Source organism: Panthera onca, chromosome D2 (assembly GCF_046562875.1).
Source record: "Panthera onca isolate mPanOnc1 chromosome D2, mPanOnc1 haplotype 2, whole genome shotgun sequence".
In the NCBI taxonomy this organism is placed as follows: Eukaryota; Metazoa; Chordata; class Mammalia; order Carnivora; family Felidae; genus Panthera; species Panthera onca.
This window is the reverse complement of record NC_138349.1, coordinates 71,503,198-71,525,775: the sequence shown is the minus strand read 5'-3', so window position 1 is coordinate 71,525,775 and position 22,578 is coordinate 71,503,198. Positions and strand designations below refer to the sequence as shown.

General features: G+C 55.1%; 1 protein-coding gene across 1 annotated transcript in view; it reads left to right on the top strand.

The window, feature by feature from the left end:
* Window positions 1–19,768, top strand: part of CD2H1orf198 (chromosome D2 C1orf198 homolog) — a 30,779-nt gene extending 11,011 nt beyond the window's left edge. The window contains exons 2-4 of the mRNA XM_060642791.3: window positions 3,250–3,300; window positions 12,729–13,262; window positions 16,891–19,768. Coding sequence (XP_060498774.1) covers window positions 3,250–3,300; window positions 12,729–13,262; window positions 16,891–16,947 — 642 coding nt within the window. The 3' untranslated portion in view covers window positions 16,948–19,768. The remainder of the gene's footprint in view (window positions 1–3,249; window positions 3,301–12,728; window positions 13,263–16,890) is intronic.
* The last annotated feature ends 2,810 nt before the right edge of the window (window positions 19,769–22,578 follow it).

Genomic DNA, 22,578 nt, shown 5'->3' with positions numbered 1-22,578 from the left:
TCTCTCTGCCCCTCCCCCGTTCATGCTCTGTCTCTCTCTGTCTCAAAAATAAATAAACGTTAAAAAAAAATTAAAAAAAAAATAATAATAGCAATGGCTATGTTTAACACCAGGTTCAAAAATCCCTAAACGTCTCACAGTCCACTTCTGCATGGGTTGGCGCGAGCCCACTCCGGCCCACGGCTGACTGCGGCCTCCGAAAGGGGGGCCCCACAGAGATCTTAAAACACTCCGGCCTCCATTCTTTTCCCAAACAGTAAAGTAAATGCCGGAGATTTTGTGCAAATATGCGTTCTGGTACTACAGGCAGAGAATAGACATTCTTATTTATTTATTTATTTTTTTTAAAGTACTTTCTCCATTGGGAGGTGAACATTACATTGGGTGAATATTTTCCAGCAAGAGCGAACCAGGGCCTCTGGGATGTCAGAGGAAAGACTAGTTGGTGCCTGTGCATCCGGGAGTCCTTGGAGCCACGTGGCGAAGAGCAGAGCCTCCCACATGTTAATTTCCAGGGGCTGTGTGTCCTGTGGCTCTCCGTGGCTTCCCTTCTGCTTTTTGCCCTGCTCTTTTGGGATCTAGTGACTTCTAGGCTTCTTCCCGTGCCGTGCTGCAGAGAGGAAGTCGTTTCCAGAGAGATGCAGCGCTGTCTCTGGCACAGACCTCCCTCGTGGAGAGGAATTTGACTGTGAGGGTAACTCTGGGCCACGACCGAGCCCCCACTCCATGACATCCCGTGGTCTAAGCGGCAGGCGTGGTTTGGTGCTTCGATCGTTTCAGGTTTTGGGCACCAGGAGGGCTGGCGGGGGCGCCTTGCAAGCAACCCCTACAGAAAGCACGTGTGGGCATCCACCAGCGCGTGCCTGGCCACGTTTTGGTTGCCTGCCGGTCATCGCAGGACTGGAAGAAAAGAGAACACTGTGTGTGCCCGCACCGCCACTCTGCAGTTCTGAGGCCCTTTTGCATCCAGCTGCCCGGGGAGCCTCTTTCCAGCGCTGGAGCGCACAGCCTCGGCTGACATCAGAACTTCCGCAACATTTGTGCTCGGCGTGTTTATTCTTGTAAGGCGTTTTAGTATTTTTATGAGCTCAGGATTGCAGAAATCTAAGGAATTTGCCCCTCGACTGAGTTTCTTGCTGGCCGCAAACAAAAGACTGTTGACCTGACACCAAGTTGGGGAGGGTTCACGGTGTGACCCCCCTCTCTGTCTTCGACCCCCTTGGAATTTCAGCTAACATGGGCTGCAGCCACTGGTGACTGCTGGCTCACCAGCCTCCCGGCTCAGTCCGTGCTCCTGTGAGTCTGCGCTCATTTTCCTTGCAAAGCCAAAAGCTGTGTTTTAATTTTGGCCGATCTCAGCCGTGTAGCTAATATTTAAGGCTAGGTCATAGCCCATGATAAGGGGAGTCCGGCTCCAGCATGCCCTTGGCCACTGGGTCTGCTCCCTTCTGTGCTCTGCCTGCCCAGTTAATCTCCGCACACCTCCTCTGTCCACTGGGGCGGCCCCCCCGGGCTGTCCCACCTCGGGTTGGAAGGACCACGTTTGCCAGTGGATTTCCCTTTCCTTTGCCCCCACAGCTCCAAATCCAGAATAAATGATACGTAAGTGCCATGAGCCTCCTTCACTTTCCCCACATAGGAAAAAAAATCCTTCTTGTTTTGTTATTCTAGGACGAGCTTAGAGCTTCCTGAGCTCATAGACTTTGGGAGACTTTCAGGTCATTTGGCTCGGCCGTGCCCTCCGCCAGCCACCCCCCTGCACACACAGGCTGGGCTGGACGCAGGAATCCCCTGCCGCTGAAGCTAGGCCTGCAGCCCCTATCTCTTGTCACAAAGGCCCGTTGGTTCACATTCCTCCTGGTGGCCCACTTCCGTTTTTGGAGGGACAAGAGTTTGTAAACTGAGTTTGTAAACCTGGGGTTTAGCTGGAGCTCCAAATGGCAGGGCAGTGGCCCACGTTCTAGCTCATTAGTAGTTTTTGCCCCGACAGCCAGGCTCATGGGGCCAATGCAAACCGGCCCAGAGGCTAAGGTGGGGACAGCGCTGCTACCAAAGTAGGGCATCAGCAGACCCAGAGGGGGACAGAGCCTGATGGCCTAACTCTGGGGGTGGGAGCACCTCTGGGGGGAGGACCTCTCTTAGCAGGGGTGCTTTAAGCAAGGGCCGTCCCAATTTTTTTTTTTTTTAATATTTATTTATTTTGGGGGAGAGCACAAGCGGGAGAGGGACAGACAGAGCGGGCTCTGTGCTGACAGGCTGACAGCGGCGAGCCCGCTATGGGGCTCGAACTCGCAAACTGTGAGACCGTGACCTGAGTTGAAGCCGGATGCTCAACCGACTGAGCCACCCAGGCGCCCCCAGGACCGTCCCAATTTAAAATACTTTAACCCATTTTCAGCGTGTCCCAACTTTCGGTTCCGAAAATATCCCCAGTGGAAGCAGGCACAGAGGACACGTTTGGTAGCACAGGAAGACGGCTGGGGGCTCGGAGGGGGTAGCCAGGAAAAGGCGATGTTCCCCTCCTTTGTTCAGGCCAGTGTGCAAAACATGTTGGATCCGAGGTCAGATTCTCAGTTCCAGTTCTGGAGGGGGCTTTCCATCGTGTGCTGCGGGGGAGTGTGGGGGTGACTTCAGAGCTCTCCTTACCAGTAGGCACCTGTACTAAATGGGGATGTTCATTGATGTTGCCAGTCGGCCCTTTCGAGATCTCTGCTGGGCACATGGGGGCGGGGGGGGCACGGAGGCTCAGCTGCACTGGCTTTGGCTGGAGGGTTATTGCCTGACATTCTGTTCCCATGTTGATCGTTACAACAGCCCTGCAAGGGAAGCGTGATTCTCCTCTTCCAGGTGAGGAAACGGAGGCTCCGAAGGCTGCCTCATCTTCCCATAACGTCTAGTCCTCCTAGAGCTGAGGCTCAAGTCTGTAAAGCCCCTTCCCCTTTCTGCTCACAACCCAGTCATCGATTTCCTCCCCCTTTGCCCCCCCACCCCCAGGGCCTCCCTCCCATTCATTCACTGAGCCTCCTTTGGGTGGGGGAGGGGCGTGCCTGGCCACCTCCAAAAAAGTGAGGGTGAGGCCAGACTGAGAAGGTCAGCGCAGTCTATGCAGAGCATCCAAACATCAGGCTTGCTCCAAGCCAGGAGTTGGGATGCGTCCTAAGTCTTACTTACCCCGTGGCCTCGGGTGGATGTTTGCATGGGGTATGTTTGGGTTTGGGTTTCAGATTTATTCTCGCATTTTTATTTCAGGACATAACTTGGCAAGATGAGCACTCTGCCCCTTTCTCCTGGGAAACGAGGGTAAGTTGGATTAAATTTAGATTTGTTTGTCCTTTTGAAAAAGAATGGCGTGGTTGTGTATTTTTCTTGTAGCTCTCTGTGGACTCAGAAGGCAGAGGCCCCACCATCCTGCTGCAGGTGATGCCCCCCTGCTGGTGGAAAAGGAGAGGAGGGAAGACCGTGGAGATGAGCTAGGAAACCTGTGGGGAGGCATCGTGAGGGAATTGAAGTGGTCGCCCCTTGACCAGGACCCCGGCCGTCCTGGGAAAGCAGAGTCAGCCCCATTCGGGGCTTTCTCTGCTCCTGGCTCTGCTGACCAATACTCAGCACCTTAGTGGGGGCGCTCCGTAAAGCAAAGCTTGGAGAGAAGCTTTAGAGGGGGGGCAGGCGTTATTAAAATGAACTCAGGGTAGGGGCAGGAGAGGGACAGTGGCGGAGATGAGACTGCAGAACTATCAAAATTGCCTGCAAGAGTCTGCCTGGAGGCGTGACAGTCCTGGGGGCGGCGGGTGGGGAGGAAAAAAGGACATACGCTCTTGGAAGCCTGTGAAGTTGATGAGGCAGTGGATACACATGGACAGATGTTAGCGGTACAGTGCAGCTTGGATCGCTAACCTCTAGTCCCTTGTTCATTTTGATGGTGATGATGATGCTAGATGATGATTATTGCTAGAGTTGATTCATGGCGTCAAGCTTAACTGGCTTTGTCTATTTCCCCCCGTCCTGCCTCGCTGCTCCGGTAGAAGTGCGTTAGTAGGGGGCAGAGCAACCAAAAGGCAGGTGTCTGTAACTCAACTAAAACGAGCAAGAGTCTAGAACGTTTAGTGCTGCGTGTCGGAGGGTTCTCCCCATAATGGGGTGCCGAGGACGGCAGTGTGCCTGGAACGGGGCTCAGACTTGAGGTCAGATCAGGGCTCTGAAGTGCCTGTTGTTGCAGGGGCTTGTTGGCCGGGCCCACATTGCTCATCCCAGCGGAAATGGGCACGCAGGGGCCTGCAGAGAGGGTGGGTCAGAGCGGGGCAGGGCAGCGAGGGGGTCCACAAGACACCTGGGAGGCCCTCATGAGGGGGGACCTGTGTCTGAAAATGGAACATTTGACAGGGTTCCAGCGGACGAGGACAGGGGGCGCTGTTGCCTACAGGCAGAGCTGCTGAGTGGGCCCCGTGTGACCTGAGCCGTCCCCAGATGGGGAGGTGCACGATCCGGTCCTCACTTGAGAGCTGGGAGGCGGTTTTGGAAATACGTGTTGTCAGTGCAGGTGCACGCGTCCACCTGGCGGGCGCGGATGCCCGCTGCCTTTAGCGCACCTTTACGTGGGGTCCTGAACATCCTATGTCTGCACCCAGCATGTGCCCGTGTTTTATTTCCACTGCAGATGAGTAATCTAGGTCTGTGCAGAGGGCGGCACGAGCGAAACGGTGTGCCTGGAAGCTGGGGTCTCCCTAGGGATCTGGACCCCGGTCGAAGGACATCCAGGAGCAGCCTGGAAACACAGTGGCTCCTGAAACCAGCGAGGAATCCCCTGTCTAGTGACACTGTCAGGGAAGCTGTGGGTGGGTAGAGACTGCATCGTCACGTTGGCGTTCAGCCAGGAGCCGCAGTCTTCTTTTTGGGCTCCCCGGTGAATAACTGAGGAGCACTAACCCTGCCGGTGATATCTACCGGTAACAGACAAATAGACGCTCTGCAGGGTGGGACCAAGCAGCCTCGGACGCAGTAGCTCAGAAAGCAGGACAGACTTCCCCAGACCGGGTCCTACGTTTGAGGATATCACAGCGACGAAGGCACAGAGGTCAAAAGAGTGATGACGCCCTACGCTCTGCGTCCGTCTCATGCCCCATGAGAATATCAGCTCTATTAAGAATTTACCTTGTGAAATATTACTGAACCTGCTATTTTGGGGGCAGGACATGCCATCTGTTATTAACTTGCTGCAGTGACAGTCTGGGACAAGGATGGGCGGTGGTTGGAGCAGGTGCCGAGATGGGGCTCAGCCACCGGGGCCAGTGTGGGGCATAGGTGAACGAGAACGAGGACAGCTAACTGTCCCACATAGATCACACCCTGTGCTGGTGCTGAGGGTCCACATCTGCCAGCCAGGTCCCCCAGGCACCTTGTCAGTCGAGAAGCCTCTGGAAGTTCATCAGTGTTGCCCCCTTTGCAGAGAACCAGCTTACGTAACCAACGGGCGGGCTCACTCGGGGTCCTCACCTTTTGGTTTGATCTCTTGAAGTTGGACTTACAGAGTTTAGCGTTAGAACCTTGTAGAGACAAAGCAGAGACCATTCCAGAGAGCAGAGAGGCTCGGCTCCACTCTGCACAAGTCAGCGTTGAGTTCTAGAAAGTGCCACCACTCACCTCCCTGGCCTGAACTTGGAGCGCCCTGCCTCCTTGCTTTTCGGGCGTCATCGCACTCTCCCTGAGGACTGGTGAGAACCTCTTTGGAGAGCTGCGAACAGGAGGTGGTTTTAGGCGGCCCTGATCTCCAGGCGTGGGATTCGGGGCCCAGCAGCGGGTTCTCTTTCTCTCCAGTAGTTATCTGTTGATGCATAACAGACTACCCCACAGCTCCATGGCCCAAAGCGGACATTTATTTGCTTATGATTCTGGGGATCAGCCGGCTGGGTAGGGCTCCCCCAGCCGTTCTTCTGTTGGCCTTGTTCACTCACCAACTCTTTCTCTGCTCTGACTTCTTAGCCTGGCAGTCATGTCATCCGAGGCCAGGGTCAGCCTGACCGAGGGTCTTGACTGTTGGCAGAACTGAGAATGCCAGGGGCTTGACCGATCGTTGTTAACTCTGTGTGGGCTCCTCCATTTAGGCCAGCCCATGGGGGTGCCACCTATGGAGAGTGAGCTGGCCCTGTGCTCGGGGGCCAGGAATCCCCTCCCCAGCGGAACGCAGCTGTGATCGGGAGTGCTCTTGAGGGCTGGGGGCCAAGTGCAGAATGGTCTGTGGAAGAGTACCCCCTTGTTCAAGTCCTGCTTTGTCTTCCAGCCCAGCCCTCCCTGCCTGGGGCGCGTCCTTCTGAGACTGAGCTGCCCTGGCGCCCCTGTTTCTCTGCCCTCTTCCAGCACGGAGGAGAGGCTCAGAGGGAGAACTGCCCGCCCCAGCTGGGGGTGAGCAGCCCGTTATCTTTCCCACCCATCTGTCAGCCTGTGGGCCCCCCTCGGTGGATTCCTTTCTCATGCTACTGATCTTTTGAGAGGAAGAAACTCAGCACTTGGAATGCTCCAGAGAGGGGAGGCAGGGAGCAGAGAGGATTCTTGGCATTCCCCAGTGGGTCTGGGCTGGGGAATTTAGAGGAGATGTCTGCAGAGGCAGGTCAGGCCCTGGCGCTGGGTTGCTGGGCTCTAGGGACAACCCCCCTTCAAAGCATGCACCCCTCCCCCTGCCCCAGATGTCTGGCTTCTTTCTGTCCGTCTTGGTCCTCCTCCCAGCGTGCATTGCCTATTTGGGGATGGTAAGTTGGCTGGTGGGGATCGGTTCGTTGATTTTCTTCTGCATCAAAAGGTCTCTGAGGGCCAATATAAACCATTCCCAGAGTAGGGAGGCCTTCCCGCCCCTTCCTTGGGAAGAAGAGTAGGCACTTAGGAGGCTTTGTGCTGAATTTTTGAAAGATCTGTGATTGATATCACACTTCCTGCGTGCTGTGTGCTCTGGGTCCGGGATGTGCACTCACATTGAATTCTTTCGCCCCTGGGAGATCAGTGTCCCTGCTCTTGCTCTGGGTCAGGGTTTTGGGCAGGGGCTCGAAGAACGCTGTAACTGGCAGGTGGCTTGAATCCACGGAGAGAGATTGGAGCGCAAGTCCGTTTGGCTTGCGGGTGGCTCTTGGCCGTGGCGGGACAGAAGGGCATCCCGTCAGGGTGTTCAGTGCCTAGAGGAGTCCCTTGCTTCCAGCCTGTAGCTCTGCTTGCCTTCTCTCCTTACTGCCAGTGACAGTTTGGAGCCACCCTGTGCCCCTGTCCCCGCCTGACTCCTGTGCTGCTTGAGGTCCCCGGACCTTCTTCGCCCAGACCCCCATCTCTGCCCAGCAGTCACGGCTCCCTCCTCGTTGCCCCCCAGCACCCGTTCTGACCCTGGCTCACCTTCCTGAGAGTCAGAGCTGAGCCCTGTGGCACCCTGACCTTTCCTGGGTCTCTGTGTGTGGAGGGATGTGTCTTCCTTCAGCCCAGTGGCCCTAGCCCTGCACCTCTGGCCCCAGGGGTCTTTCCGGCTGGTATGTCCTGTGGCCCTCAGCCCCGTGCCCCAGACACCGTGCTCTCCTGCCCCAGGAGCCATGGCCTTTCCTGCCTCAGTGCCATTGCTCACCCCCCACCCCATCCATCTGTGAGGATCCAGTCTGTCCTCCAGACCCGCCGCAAACCCGCGTTCTTCTGATTCCCACGGCTCCCATGCCCCCCATCTTTGCTGAGCACCTGCCGTGCCTTCTCTCATGTGAGCCTCGCAACGGCCCCGTTTTACAGATAAGAAAATCAAGGCATAGAGTGCGGGGTGTGGACTAGACATCCGAGCCCAGGACCATATACATAAGCTGTGCCGTAGCAACCTGGCTGCCTCTTAGATGAAAATGTGGCATTACTATTGTTGTCCCCGTGAGATGATGAGCCCCTGGGGGGGGGGCGGGGGGGAGGGCAGTGGAGGCTGTCATTGGCCCCTGAACCTTGGAAACTCGGCACCCGGGGCCCCGGTGCACCTCCCAGCTGTTGGGCCTCTGTTGGGGTTTTCCCCAGGCTCACTCTGCCCGACATACGGGCATGGGGGCTGAAGCAGGATTAATCCACGCGTCTGTAGGTCCCCTTGCTCCCTGGGAAAAGCATAGGAGTATGTAATTTAGCCCCTGGTCCGAGCCCAGTGCCTGGGGATTGGGGGGCGGGGAATCCACCAGGCCCTGCCCCTCCCCCCCGTGGGCCCGGAGGGTCTGACACCCCCCAGTGGCCAAGTCCTGCCGTGCCTTCCCTGTCAGGCTATCACTTCTCCTGGTTTTGTGATTCTAAAAGTTTTTCGTACCTTCTCCTCCTCTTTCCTTCTTTGGAGGAGGAGGTGGGAGAATAAGTGCTAGATGGCTTGTGGGCTTATTCAGATTTGCTCCAGTAAACTAGGATGTTTCCTGACAACGCTTCTGTAGCCTTTGTCTCAACAATTTCGATGGGTCGGACGCTGCCAAGCCCAACAGTTAGTTTTGGCTGCACGCACTCCCCCTTTACTGAAATATTACACATTCCTCTCCAGTGAGCGGGGCGTAAAAATAGATCCTGGGCTCGGTTGTGGTCTTTCTGTTTTTAGAACGGACGCGGCCAGCTGAGACCCAGTTCCCCACATGGGGCGACTGACACCCAGTCCTGGCTTGGCCGGACGAGATCCTCCCGCGCCGTCCTCCCTCGGGCTTTAGCTAGTGCCCGGGACGTGGGGGTAGGGGGTGATGAGCTGTCACCGTTGCTGCGACGGGGGCCGGGGGGGGGGGTTCCCCTTTACTCCCCCATCTCCCATCTCAAAGATTGCGTGAGACTGCAGAGTCGGATTCCCCCACCCTGACTTCCCGTCTGTCCCCGGGTGGGCGAGCTGGAGTCATTGACCCGTTGGCTGCTCTTCCCAGGCTGCGTCCTTCTGCCGGGCCCCGGCTCGATGTCGCCCAGCGTTGGTGGACGCGGCCGACGCTGCCTCCCTTCCCAAGGGTGCTTTCTCCACCCCAAGAAAAACAGCCTTCTTCCCAGAAATAAGAAAGCGGCATCTGGAACTTCGTTATCCTTGTGCTTTCCACCTTCCGGTGGTCATCACGGGGTCCACAAGAGGCCCCCTTATTAGACCTGTCAGTTCCACGAGGCAGGGCCGTCCCCGTCCTGCTCACTGACCCATTCCAGTGTCAGAAGGGCACCCCTCACACCTGTCTCTCAGAACCTCTGCTATGGCTTAGCCTTCAGAGGCCTGGTGGAAGGCAAGGGGGACAGTCCCCAGCAGTCTCCGGACTGCAGGCTCTGACGAAGTCCACGGGACAGGACGGTGGCTTGGCCACACTACTTGGGGGGGAGCTTTGCAGCCCAGACTCCATGACCTGACACTGGGCACCCAAAATGGGGGCTCCAGAGTAGCATTCACCCCGGCTGTGCTACGTGTCCCTGCTGTGGACAACAGGTACCATGAGCCAGGCCCCTGGTGACCAGAGGAAGGCGTGCAGGAAGGCGTGAGAGGAGCCAGAGCCCAGTGGGGACTCACTGGGACTATTGCCAACGCCCCGTGCAGACTTCTGACCAGGTGGCACTGTCCCTCGAGGAGTGCCGCTCGGTCTCCGATTGCCCAAGGCGCCATGGGCACAGCCTCCGTCATTCTGTCGTTGCGTTCAAGGGTGTCACATCCAGCCAGTGCTGCTTGGGCGCCTTTCCAGCGATGGCCCGAAGCAGTCTGGGAACCACTGTGACTGCCTCCTCTCCACAGCATCCCTGGCTCCGTCCGTGGCTGCCTTCCACGTAGACAGTTGCTCAGCCTAGCCTTCCAGAGCCTTCTGAGCAGAGATCCCACTGGAGAAATTGCTGATCCTAAAAAAGCCCGAGGCTTGATGAAGTGTTCGCTTTTAAGTGCCTTCCTTACGTTGCAATTTCCAGATCAAAGTCAACTCCATTCTGAGCCTTAGTCTCCACTTCCGAGGTATCTTTAGCAACTTGCTTACTTAAAGAAACCCGTCCTCTCTATGCCCACAGGCTCCCTGTATTCTACTGTGGAATTTGGAAATATGCAGAGTACTGAGAATGGTTCATTCAAAAACAGCCCTTTAGAAAGTCAGATTAGATCATCAACATACTTACAGAAGGCCTGCTGTGTGCAAGGCTCTCCGGTGTCTATGTGGATGTCATCCCTGGTGGCCACTGGTTTCTGTACCTGGCATGATGCCCAGCACGACCGGATCCAGGTTGGACAGTTCACTGAATTGCTCCCAATGTCCCGTTTGCTCATCTGTAGAATGAAAATTAAAAAAAAAAACACAAAACACCCAGCCCAAGGGGCTCCTGGGTGGCTCAGTCCGACGCTTGATTTCAGCTCAAGTCACGATCTCACGGTTTCGGGAGTTCGAGCCCTGCGTCGGACTCAGTTGTGCTTACCACGCGGAGCCTGCTTGGGATTCTCCCTCTCCCTCTCTGCCCCTTCCCCGCTCACACTCCCTCTGTCTCAAGATAAATAAATTAAAAAAAAAAAACAAAAACAAAAAACCAAACCCAGTCCAACAACAACGAAAAAGTGCCCAATGCATTAGACGCACTCGAGCACCCGCGACCATCAGAGCTTTGACGTCTTTTCCTTGGTGTAACGGCGAGCTTTAGGGCACCTGTGCTCGTGATTGGAACGTAGTTTTTTCTCGTGGCTTTATCACATCTCATTTACAAGCCTTGAGTAGTGACCTGTGGCCACCAGAGCCCAGGCTTTTGGAGAAGTGTCAGACTGAGACCGCAGGCCAGTTTGTGAAACCAAGCGAAGGCATATGCCTTCAAGTAATGAAGAGCCGTGTTTTGTACATTAAGTTAGCACCGTTTTGAATTCCACTGTGTCCACGTGGAAACAGTAACTGAAAATATCCTCTGATACATCGCTGGGCTGGTGGCGTTAGAAATCGGGGCAGCCCTGGAAAACAAGCTGGCTGGTATGCGCCTAGAACCGCAAGAGAGGGAAGGTGTAAAGCTTTTGTGTCTTGACATTTCACTGCGGGAAGCCGATCTGAAGAAACGAAGTCCACACGGGCGGGCGCTGTAGGCACGAAGGTGGTTGTGGCAGCCTTAATGGTAAGAACACAGGTCAGAAGACGCAGGTTGTCCGCGAGTGAGAAAACGGCTAAGTAGACGGTGAGGCAGCTCCTCAGGGAAGTAGCTTGTACGCAGTACAAATAATGGTCACAAAGACCACGTAACCCCGTGGGCCGTGCTCACGAGTAAGTGAAAACACAACACCCCGTATCACATGCGTAACAGAACCACCGCCTCATATGATACGTGTACGAAAATGGCTCCCCCAAAATGCAAAAGGTAGAAAGAAAATGCTTTTTTCCTGATTCCTCGACTCTGCGCATTATCAGTGCAGTTTCATTGCTTTTATTAAAAAAAAAAAAAGGAGGATCTGAGAGCAAAGTGGGGAGGAAGAGAGGAATGTTCAAGATTGTTCGAGATTGATTTTAGAGATGGTTGAGGCGGGAGACTGCTTGCTGTGCAGGCCCGGGAGGCCCCGTCCGTGTGCTCTGGCCTGGAGATGGGGCTTGGGATTCCTTCCGTCTAATGATTTGTTCTCCAGGACAGAGCAGCACTGGCGTTTTTAGAGGCCGCTGTGCCGAGCAGTCTCGGACCAAGGAAGGCATTTCTGGGACAGTCGGGCCGGGTGGGGGCGCTGCCCTGGCCTCGGGGGCCTAGGCTCACAGGTGGGCGATGGCATCCGGCTCCCAGGACCAGGACGAGGTCAGAGCTGCAGAGCCCTGCTGAGCGGGGAGCGTCCCAGCAGAGGACCCCTCTGCGTGACACACGGTCTTGCTTGGCTTGTGAGGCCACAACAAATACAGGGGTGGGGGGTGGGGGTCAAACAGCAGACGTTCATTTCGCACAGTCGTAGAGGCCCGGAGGTCAGGGTGACAGTGCGACGGGGTTCTGGTGAGAACCCACTTTCCTGGCTTGCAGGACTGCCGCCTCCTCGTGTCCGTGAGCGGTGGGAGAGAGATCCTTGCCCTTGTGTCTGTGTTGATAAGGCCACCGGTCTCATCGTGGGGGGCCCCACTCTCATGACCTCATCTCAGACTGATCACCTCTCAAAGGCCCCACCTCCTGTTACCGTCACTTTGGGAGTTAAGGCTTCCGCGGGAGAATTGGGGCACACAGGCGTGCATTCTGTAGCAGGCTTCGAGAAGGCAGAGCGGGCGAGGCTGGGTGGGTCGGGTCTCCGAGGCTGCACTCAGGCCCACCCTTGACCTTCGTGGTTTTGTCCAGGAAAGCAGGGTCTGGCTCGGTTGGTTTCTTTCACGCTTGTTCGCCCCCCCCCCCCCACCCCCCCCCACCCCCCGCCGCCCTAGGTCAGGAGCGAAGGGCCTGGGCGGTGGGGGCCGGGTGTTGACCTTCACGGCCGTGCTGTGCCCGGCTGGGCCGTGCACCTTCTCAATCACCTTCCCAGGGAGGGCGGTCACCGCCAGACAGCTGCTCCTCTGGAAGGCACTGGAATCAGTCCCGACAAGACAAGGGGGTGCTCTGCTCCCCAGGCAGTGAGGCCTCAGTCATCAGTGAGTCAGAGCCTCTGCGCCGTGGGGGGCCTGGGTGGCCGCGCTCCCGTGCGGTGGGTTGGCCGATGGCCGTCCTGAGGGGCAGACGGTTTCGGCAGATGGACGACACCCAGTGTTGATGTTGCCGGGCTCACAGAGGTGTGAGCTGGTGCAGCCCTTGCACCGGATCGTAAGGCTGGCTCTCTCCTTTCTGTGTCCCCGCTGCAGAGTCAGATGGAGTTCAGCGTGTGCTCCTTGTCTATCCAAGAGCCGGGCAGCGGCCCGGGCGGCGAGCCGAGGCAGTCTAAAGCCTCCCAGGGCTCGCAGGCCCTCCGGCCCTCCCAGGGCGGCAAGTCCTCCAGCCTGGATGCCCTGGGTCCCGCCCGGAAGGAAGAGGAAGCTTCCTTCTGGAAGATCAACGCCGAGCGCTCCCGGGGAGAGGGGCCTGAGGCCGAGTTCCAGTCGCTGACCCCCAGCCAGATCAAGTCCATGGAGAAGGGTGAAAAGGTCTTGCCTGCCTGTTACCGGCAGGACCCCGCCCTGAAGGACAGGGAGGCCAAGGCCGAAAGGCCCGGCAACCTCCGCCAGGAGCAGCGCGGCCTCCCCTGCGTCAGCATCGAGCCCGAGAGACCCCAGCCCGTCCAGGCCCGCCCCAGCACCACCCCGTCCGAGCCCGAGGGGAAGCTTGCCTCTCCCGAGGCCAGGCGGGAGGACGTAGAGGACGTAGAAGACTCTCTGTTCTCGGAACCCGTGCCTACACAGGTGAGTGGCCGCCTCCTCCGGGGGGGACCCCGGGAGGCCTCCCACAAGACGGGTGGGCCACAGACGCCCCTCCCTGGGCATCTGGGGCATCTGGGCCACAGATGCTTGCTTCTTCCCCTCCCCCTTCCTCCCGCTGCCCACTCCTTGGGCGACTTTTGGGATCGGGAGAGCGGCGACCGACCAATCCACCAGGGGCGTGTTTCGTGGGTCCATCTCGGTGCCATGACTTGGTTGCCCGTTACTCGTGGTGTGCCGCAGATGCCAGCTGCCTTTCCCCACGTGTGTGAGGGCAGGTAGGGGAGGGACCGCAGGAGGGCGGTGAACACAGGAGCTCGCAGGGGGGAGGCGGTCAGTGTGGGAGGGGTTCGGACGCCCCCCTCCACCGAGGGGTCTATAAAGTTGGGCTGGGTGTTGGGGAGGAGGGGACCGGCGGATGCCCCAAAGGGGGCACGGAGGAAGCAGGCAGGACCCCTGAGCCTCCCCCAAGAGCGGCCACACTGCCGCAGGAAACTCTCGCTTCAAGGAGTGATTGGCGGCTACTCGTTTCCAAGCAGGGTAGGGTTATGTGTCCAGCAAGGAATCCTAAGGAAGGACTTCTTTTGGGGGGGAAGCAAAAGAAAGATCTGAGAGGGTCACCGGGTGAGGAGGAGGAGTATGTCGTGAAGGCGAATAAGGGTGTAGGAGAATAAGGGCGAGTGCCTTCTGAGTGTTTTCCCATTTCTTTGTGGAAGAAATCGACCATTGTCTTTACCAGTTGGTCTGAGACAGTGAAGAGAAAGCCCAGTGTTTGGTTAGGACTTTAAAGGGATCTAGTGTTGGAGGATTGCATCAAACAAACAAACAAAACAACCCCAAAAGTCATTATATTTCAAATTCCCGGGAAGCCTTGGTTTTGTTTTTTTTTTAATTTTTTTTAATTTTTTTTTTTTTTAATGTATTTTTGAGAGAGAGAAAGCACGGGAGGGACAGAGAGAGAGAGAGAGAGGGAGACACAGAATCCAAAGACAGGCTCCAGGCTCTGAGCTAGGTGTCAGCACAGAGCTGGACGCGGGGCTTGAACCCACGACCCGCGAGATCATGACCTGAAGTGAAGTCGGACGCTTTGCCGGCTGAGCCACCCAGGCACCCCGGGAAGCCTTGGTTTTGAGACGTGGGTTTACGATGAACAAAGCCATAGTTTGGGTGCAGGCATGGCTGAGAACCATTTCTGGGGGGAAATCATGGATAGCTCACGTACGTGGGTGAGACCACAGACAAGGTCCTGTGTCCCGTCCATCTCAGAGATGGACGGCACACCCCGGGGAACATTAGTGCTTCCTGGCAGTCAGACACGTTGTGTGAGTCCCGAGGCGGGGAGGGCAGGAGGGATCAAAAGAGACCACCTGCTCCCACACGAGGATGGCCAGAGGGAGGAAAAGAGTGGTCTTTAGGATTGGGTCTGGATTTTGGAGCCTGGGGAAGTTACCTATTGGCCAGGCAGATGGACACGCCTGGGGGCCACCCCACCACAAGCCCTTCTCTGTGTGTGCCTTGCTGGTTTTCTCCATGTTAGCAGACTCTTTGGCTGTCTTTTTTTTTTTTTTTTCCCCCTGTTAACTCATATGTAAAAGAACGTCTGTTGTGGTTAAATACATGTAACGTAACCATGTGCCATATTGAGTATACTGTAGACCCAGGGGTCGTGACACGAGATGCGTTCGCGTTGTTACGCAGCCATCGCTGCCATCCATCCACAGAACTCTTTCATCTGGGAAGATGAAACTCCACACCCATCGGCCGACTCCCTATTCCCTCCTCCCCCAGCCCCTGGCAGCCGCCATCCTACTTTATATTTTCGCGAATTTGACTACTCTTCGCGTCTCACGTAAGCGGAATCAGACAGCGTCCATCTCTTTGTGACCGGCCTGTTGCCCTCCGCGTCATGGCCTCGGGGTTCACCCACGTCGTGCCGTGGGTCAGAATTGCCTTCCTTCTGAAGGCCGAATAATATTCCACCGTATGGATTTACCTGCATTGTTTGTCCATTCAGTCTGCTGATGGACGCTTGGGTGGCTTCCGTTGCCTGGCCGTTTGTGAATAATGCTCCTTGTGAACGCGGCCGTACGAGTATCTGTCCCAAGTCCCTGCTTTCCATTCTTTGGGATATATCGCCAGAAGAGGAACTGGTAGATCGTATGGTAATTCCGTGCTTAACTTCCTGAGGAACCGCCATACTGTTTCCAGCAGTGGCTGTGCCATTTTGCTTCCCCACGACAGTGTGCAAGAAGGCCGCGTTTTCCGCATCCTCACCGCCACGTGTTCTCTCTCCTTCTTGGTCGTAGCCACCCTAATGGCTGGGAGATGGTATCTGTGGGTCTCCTCGTGGTTTGGATTCGCAGGCCTCCAGTACTCGGCGATGTCGACTCTCTTTCCATGTGGCTTCTTGGCCATTTGTGTATCTCTTTTTTGGAGGCACGTCTCTTCCGATCCCTTGTCCAGTTCTAGCAGCTGTGTCTTGTCACGTTGAGCTGTGGTCGTCCTCAGGGTGTTTCCCGGAATGGGGTTCCGGGTGCCTCCGCTCCTCTCTCAGCAGGTGGCCTTGTGAGTTGTCCTCCCGAAGAAGGGGGGGGGGGCCTGTGACAGGAGCTCCGCCCGCCTTCCGCCAGCCGCACCTCCGCTTTCTAGCTCGTTCTTTCAGAGTCCCCACCGTCTTGAGCCAGCGTTCTCGGCCCCTCCCTGCCCTGCCTCCTGTGGTACCCTGCCCCATCTCTTGGCTCCATTCTGTGTCTCTACCCTTCTCGCCTGCCTCCTCCTTCTGGCACATGTGCCAGGCTGGCCTCCGTGCCTCCGCAGTGATCTTTCTCTCATACCCGGCACCTGGCTCTTCCTCTGACATGTAGAGTATGAGAGTCGTAATCGCAGAGACGTAGGAAAGTGGAGGGGGAGGGCAGAGTCAGAGACGGCACGTGAAATCCTCGGGAAGAACGGATTCCTGAGTGCAAAGCAGAGAGGGAAATGGCCAACCTCACCGAAGAAACCGGTAGGAAAGCAGAGAGAGGACGGCTTGCCTGAAGGCCCACTTTGCATCAGTGTCGGATGCGGCCAAACCGGCCCGAGACAGGCTTCCTGTGAATGTGCTTAGTCCTTTGCCGCGTTGTCTCCACATAGGCAGTTTGCCATTGGCCAGTTACGTGGAGGGTGGGGTGTCACGGTGTCCTGTCCTCACCCGGGAGGGCTGCAGCCCGCCGGCGGACCCCCGTGCTTGTGCTAGAAAGCAGTAGAAAGACTGTCTTTGTCATTTGTCCTCTTATTCCATGATGACTCAATTCCAACATGCCTGTCCCTGCACAGACAGAGGACATACATTTTTCTCCTCTTCTCTGTGGGTAGGTCTGTAAACTTGCTCTCAGACCTGCCTGGGGACGGAGGGGGGAGAAGTTTTGGATCCCGGAGCGAGTAGCTCACCCTGAAGTTTATTTCATTTTCTGGTGCCAAGCACCGAGGCAAATTGAGGTCAGGGAGCCTCCGAGATAAAAGCAAGGCATCTCATTTGGGTCAATTTAAATGAGATGCTGTTTTTAGATTATACATAACTAAAAAAAAAAAAAAAAATGTATCTTACTTTGCTGTGTTTCTGTCCCTTCCGCAGGTCACCTCAAGTAATGTCGTCTTGAAGACAGGATTTGATTTTCTGGACAACTGGTAAAATGTATCAGACAACCAAATAATAAGAATAAAACCAAGAACCCCTAAATGTTTTCCAAAGTGGTGTGGCGGAGGAGGATAAAAAAAAAAGGGCAATATTTCCCTGTGTATTTTCCTGGTTTCTGTACGCTCTTTTCTTAATCATTTGGAAACTGGTAAATATCGCCTTGTCCGGATTTCCAGATTTTTCTCTTTTTTGGTAAGGCCAGATATATATGCTATTTTCAGTGATTTGATAAACAGAAGTTTTACATTTGGAATTTTTAAACGACCGTTAAGGCATTGAGTAGGTCTCGTGAATAAAGCCTCTGTTCCCAATTCCACCCGGTTTTCCCCCCTCCCCGGAGAAAGAGTTTTCTCATCGATGTCCCCAAAACCATAAAAGCGATTTCCGTCTTTCTCCTTTAGCCTCTCCCCTTTTGAAATGAGCGGCGTGCGCTTTGCTGGGTGGCTGTCGGTGATGCCCTCGGCTGTGGCGGCCTCAGTGTGCCGGGCTGGCCGTGACCTCGGGAAGATTCCTCCCCACCCAGCATTCCCGGATGCCCAGGGCTTCCTGACGCCACGCCCCTTGCATCGTGTGCCACGCTCTACCCTCATGTCATTTCCAGGAACCCCACTGTTGGCACATAGCAGAGATGGTCTTTAAGCCACCCTGATACGTACTCAAGCTGTTCATCGTCGTTTAAGAAGAGTTGCATGTTTGAAAGTTTTGTATTAACTTGTCATTATTTTGTATGTAGAGTTAGAGGTTGTGAGGCTCCATTTCTTCTTGGGCGTGGACTGGTTTCCGTTTGGAGGTTCTTTGCTCCTCCTGTGGCCCCGGTGGGTGTTCCCGGGTCCGGGGCATCTGCAGGAATGAAGGGCAGGTGGCAGGTGTTGGAGGACAGAGCCCTTCTGATCGGTTGCGGTAGAACCTTCCAGCAGGAGGCTGGCAGGGGCAGTGGACGTCCTTCATCCCAAGGACTGCTTAGACTCTGCTGATGGATCTCTCTGCCATCCCTGACCACCAGCAGAAGGAGTCGTCTCTGCAGCGCCCCCTGGAGACCCTTGCGGTCCTGTCCACGGTGTCTCTTGGAGCCAGACTGCTGCCCGCTGCGGTTCAGATGGAGGTGGCCCCCAGGCTGCCTGGGCAAGGTGGCCCATGCCCCAGGCGTGGGTGGGGCAGGGCGAGGAGGAGAGTGGCCCTTTCCCTGGGAAGCCTGCGCCCTGCCCGTTGGCCCCGAGCTGCGCCCCCTGCTGGACGTGCCCGAGCGTGATCTACACGTTGCCTCTCACTGTGTTCTCCTCACCTGAAGCCTTAACCCCTGTGAGTCCTGCGAGTGAGCGCCTGGTTTCAGTACCAAGGTGTGTCTTTTTAAAAATGCGTTTCTGTCTCATACGACATCCTTAAGTGGTTTCCACAGCGTCCAGGGTAAAGCACGTGGCGCCTTATTTCCCCAGGAATATTCCTGCCAAAGCTGCGGCCTGGCCAACTTTTGGCTGGGTTTTTGCCAATCGCATTATGTCCCTGAACCTCATTTGGCCCCTTGGGGTTGTGGATGTGACCTTCCTACGTTGGTGACTGGCTGCGTTATGGCAAATGCAGATTTCTTCTTGTACCATTTGAGGATAGTTGAAACGTCCAAGGGCAAAAAAAAAGGCTCAGAACGTGACGGGGACGGAAAAGGGAACTTAGAAATCCCAGCCGGGGTGCCAGCCCCTCGAGTCAGCCACTGAGCCTCAGAGCCGGGCTTCCCACCTGCCTCCACTTCCAGCCTGGAGGGCAGTGCACTGTTTTAGAGCCCGCGCTTGAAAACAGGGTTCCTTAAAAAACAGAGAGAGAGAGAGAGAGAGAGATGTCCAGGTGTGAGTTTATATTCGTTGACGCTGATGTGACCAGGGAGGAACTGCACCTGGGGACAGTTAGCCCACAGTGATGTGTCTGTTCTCTTGCGAGACAATTCTGAGGCCTTTCCGACTTTCTCCTAAAGCCCAGTTATTCCTTTCACGTCCCCCCGCCCCGCCCCCCACCCCAGGGGGCTGCGGGGACGCAGGGGGTTGTTGAAAGCCTCTGCGTCACCCGGTGCCGCCCGGGGCCCGCTACCCCGAGTGTTTAGTTATCTCTTACGACAGGGCTTAATGTTTCATGATGGGGCAGCCTCCTGAGATGAAATGTAAAGTCACAACTTAGGAAATCCTCAAGCCGTGTGGCTTTGCTCCGCTTCTGAGAAGGAGACGTGAAGGGGCCCGGAGGACACAGGCTGGCGAATCCCCATCCCGCCTGACCCGCGGATCCTGGTCGTAACCCTGGGCGGTCTTTGTAAAGATGGTCAGTAAGGAAAAATTCAGCTCTTAGGTTGGCCACCTCCTCCCCACCCCCTGTGTCAGGATGAAGTTCCTAGAACCAGACGTTTATATTTATTATTTTAAAAAGACACACTTTTCAGCTGAAGCCGGTATTTGGTTTTGGGGTGTCCCCCGCTCTCCCTTCTGCGCACCTGGGATTTAGCTCAAGGATTTAGCATCTTGCTTCGGGTGACTTTGGGTGTTTCATAAACTCTCCCCCAGGAAGTCAGAAACCAGTTTCCGTTCTTCCACTTGGGGGGAGGGGGAGGGTCCCCACCCCGCTCTCTGGGTTTGGGAGTGCTGTCCACTTGGGGACAGCTGGGGTCTGTCGCCCAGCCCTCACCGCGCGCCGGACCCCACGTGGATGTCAGAGCCCCCCTCCCTTTCTTCGCGCCTCCCTTTCTTTGATACACGTTTCCAAAAAATGAAAGAATTCTTACGACTTGTAACTTGGTTGTATTTTATATTAATAGCCTTTAATAAAGCCATTTAAAATATGTGAGGTGTGTCTGTTTGGGGGCTCTACTCGAGTCAGGAAGCCCCTCCGGATGACTGCTGTTGCGCACAGAGAAGAGAGGGTTGGTGCTAGTTAAGCAAGCGTGGGCTTCAAGAAGCCCACCGGGCACGGGCCTGACGCGGCGCCCCCTGCAGGGTGGTGGGAGGCGGTGGCCGAGGTGCACAGGCCCGTAGCTGAAGGGTAGACCGGACCCCGGAGGGAGGGCTCCTGTATAGCCCCCAGGTGACCAGGAAGCCAAGACAGGGGTTCCCAGAGACGAGCTTATCGCATCCAATGACTGACTGAAGAGCAGATGGTATCTCCCAGAAAGCTTTTACCTTGAATCTGGTTGAAATGGATTTTCCTTGGAAAAAATAACAAGATTAAGCATGGCCGATGAGTCCTATTGCATCCGTTAAAGTGCAGGTGGTAAGTTACCAACTACAGATGGAATTAAAAAAAAAAAATTCTTTTTAATGTTTTTATTTATTTTTAAGGCAGAGAGAGACAGAGCATGAGCGGGGATGGGGCAGAGACAGAGGGAGACCCAGAATCCGAAGCAGGCTCCAGGCTCCGAGCCATCAGCACAGAGCCAGGTGCGGGGCTCGAACCCACGAACCGTGAGATCGTGACCCGAGCCGAAGTCAGACGCTCAACCGACTGAGCCCCCCGGGCGCCCCGGAAGGGAATTTTTAGATGTCAATTTTCCAGATCAAAAAAAACTTTTAAAACTAATACCTCTCAGGAAAATGGTGATCCAGGCCGACAGACTTCTGCCTTACGATCCTGCACCGTGGGCCCAAGATTCCAGCAAGTGACTATACTTGCTGACTTGCTGATTATGGTGAAGGTTCTGAGACCCGCAAGTATTTGGATTATCGTGTGGACGCATTGTGAGAGGAGGCAGAATAACTCCCGGGCTCGTAGGTTTGACAGCTTACGATAGTTCAGTATGTGATACTAATATCCCTATATTACATACACGTATGTATAAAGTTTCTCTGCCGGAAGGAGCCATCAACGTAGAGGCAGAATATACCTGGATGCGTTGTGGAGGCAGGAAGAAGATGTTGAATCTGGGGGGACAAGGATATCCTTTGTTGGGGTGGGGGTATTCATGGTGCTTTTCCAGCATTTTCTCCGGTCTGAGCCTGTGCTCATATGCAATTTCCTGATGAACTTATCAGCCTTGCAGGTGCCTCGATACCAAGAGGGAAACACCTTGGGGGGTGTTTCCTCAGTGATTCTGAATCCAAAGTCAGGCAGCGAACGAGTGAGCAGCCCTGGATGGAAGATCAACTTCTGCGTCTAGAGTGGCAATACCAACTAGAAACTTAAGGAGAAACATACCAACTCCTGATGGCTGTCAAACACATAAAGTATCCAGGAATCAACTTCAACAGGTATACAAAAACTTCTTTCAAACGGTGAAAAGGAGACAGAAGACGTAGAAAAAGATCTGAACCATCCCGGGTGGGCTAATGTTGTGATATCAAAACGTTCATTCCCTCCGAATCATTTTGTAAGAGTGCAACGTGAACCAAAATCATGGTTGGATATTTTGAGAAATTGGACAAATTGGCACAAAGTCGTGGATGGAGAAATGATAGCTCACTGAGGTATAAGAGGGGGGGACTTGCTGTGTCACTTAGGAACGCGTTCGAAGGCCATCGAAATGTTGTTTGTGGGTATTGGTTTGAGGATAGATGATCAGATCAGTGAAATAGGGTAGGGAGCTCGGGACAAAGCCGTGTGTATATGAGACCTCCGTTGAGGGTCAAAGTGGCACGACAGACTGGCAGGAGGGAGGCTCACCCCAGGGAGAGATGTGAGCACAGATTCTTACCCAACGCTGTATGGAAGATGGGCTCCTACTTCGGATTCTGCGTCTCCGTCTCTCTCTCTCTTTGCCCCTCCCCTGCTGGTGCTCGCTTTCTCTCAAAAAGAAAGAAACATTGGGGCGCCTGGGTGGCTCCGTCGGTTGGGCTTCTGGCTTCGGCTCAGGTCATGATCTCATGGTCCGTGAGTTCGAGCCCCGCGTCGGGCTCTGTGCTGACAGCTCGGAGCCTGGAACCTGCTTCGGATACTGTGTCTCCCTCTCTCCCTCCCCCTCCCCTGCTCATGTTCTGTCTCTGTCTCTCTAAAAAATAAATAAACATTAAAAAAAAAACCTTTAAAATAAATAAACATTAAGAAAAAAATTAGAAAAAGAAGAAGAAGAAGAAGAAGAAGAAGATGGGCTCCATTTGGATTCAAGACCAAAGGATGAAAGATAAAGGTGTAAAGCTAAGAGAGGGAAGTGCCTTGTGACCCAGAGCAAGGAAGACTTTTTTTTTTTTAATGTTTTTATTTATTTTTGAGACAGAGACAGAGCATGAGCAGGGGAGGGGCAGAGAGAGAGGGAGACACAGAATCCAAAGCCGGCTCCAGGCTCTGAGCGGTCAGCACAGAGCCCGACGCGGGGCTCGAACTCCCGGACCGCGAGATCGTGACCCGAGCTGAAGTCGGACACTCAACCGACTGAGCCACCCAGGCACCTCAGGGAAGACTTCTTGCATAAAAGTTTACTAACCGTAAAGCAACGTATTGAGGAAACTCCTACCTGAAAATGTAGGATTTCTCTCAGCAAAGCACACCACGGAGAGAGAGTTAAATGGATTGGTTGCCTGTGGGAGGATGGGAGGTGGGAAGTAGGGCAGCAGAAAGAAATACAGCAGATCCGGGCACCTGGGTGGCTCAGTTGGCTGAGCGGCTGACTTCGGCTCAGGTCATGATCTCACGAGTTTGCGGGTTTAAGCCCCACGCCGGCCT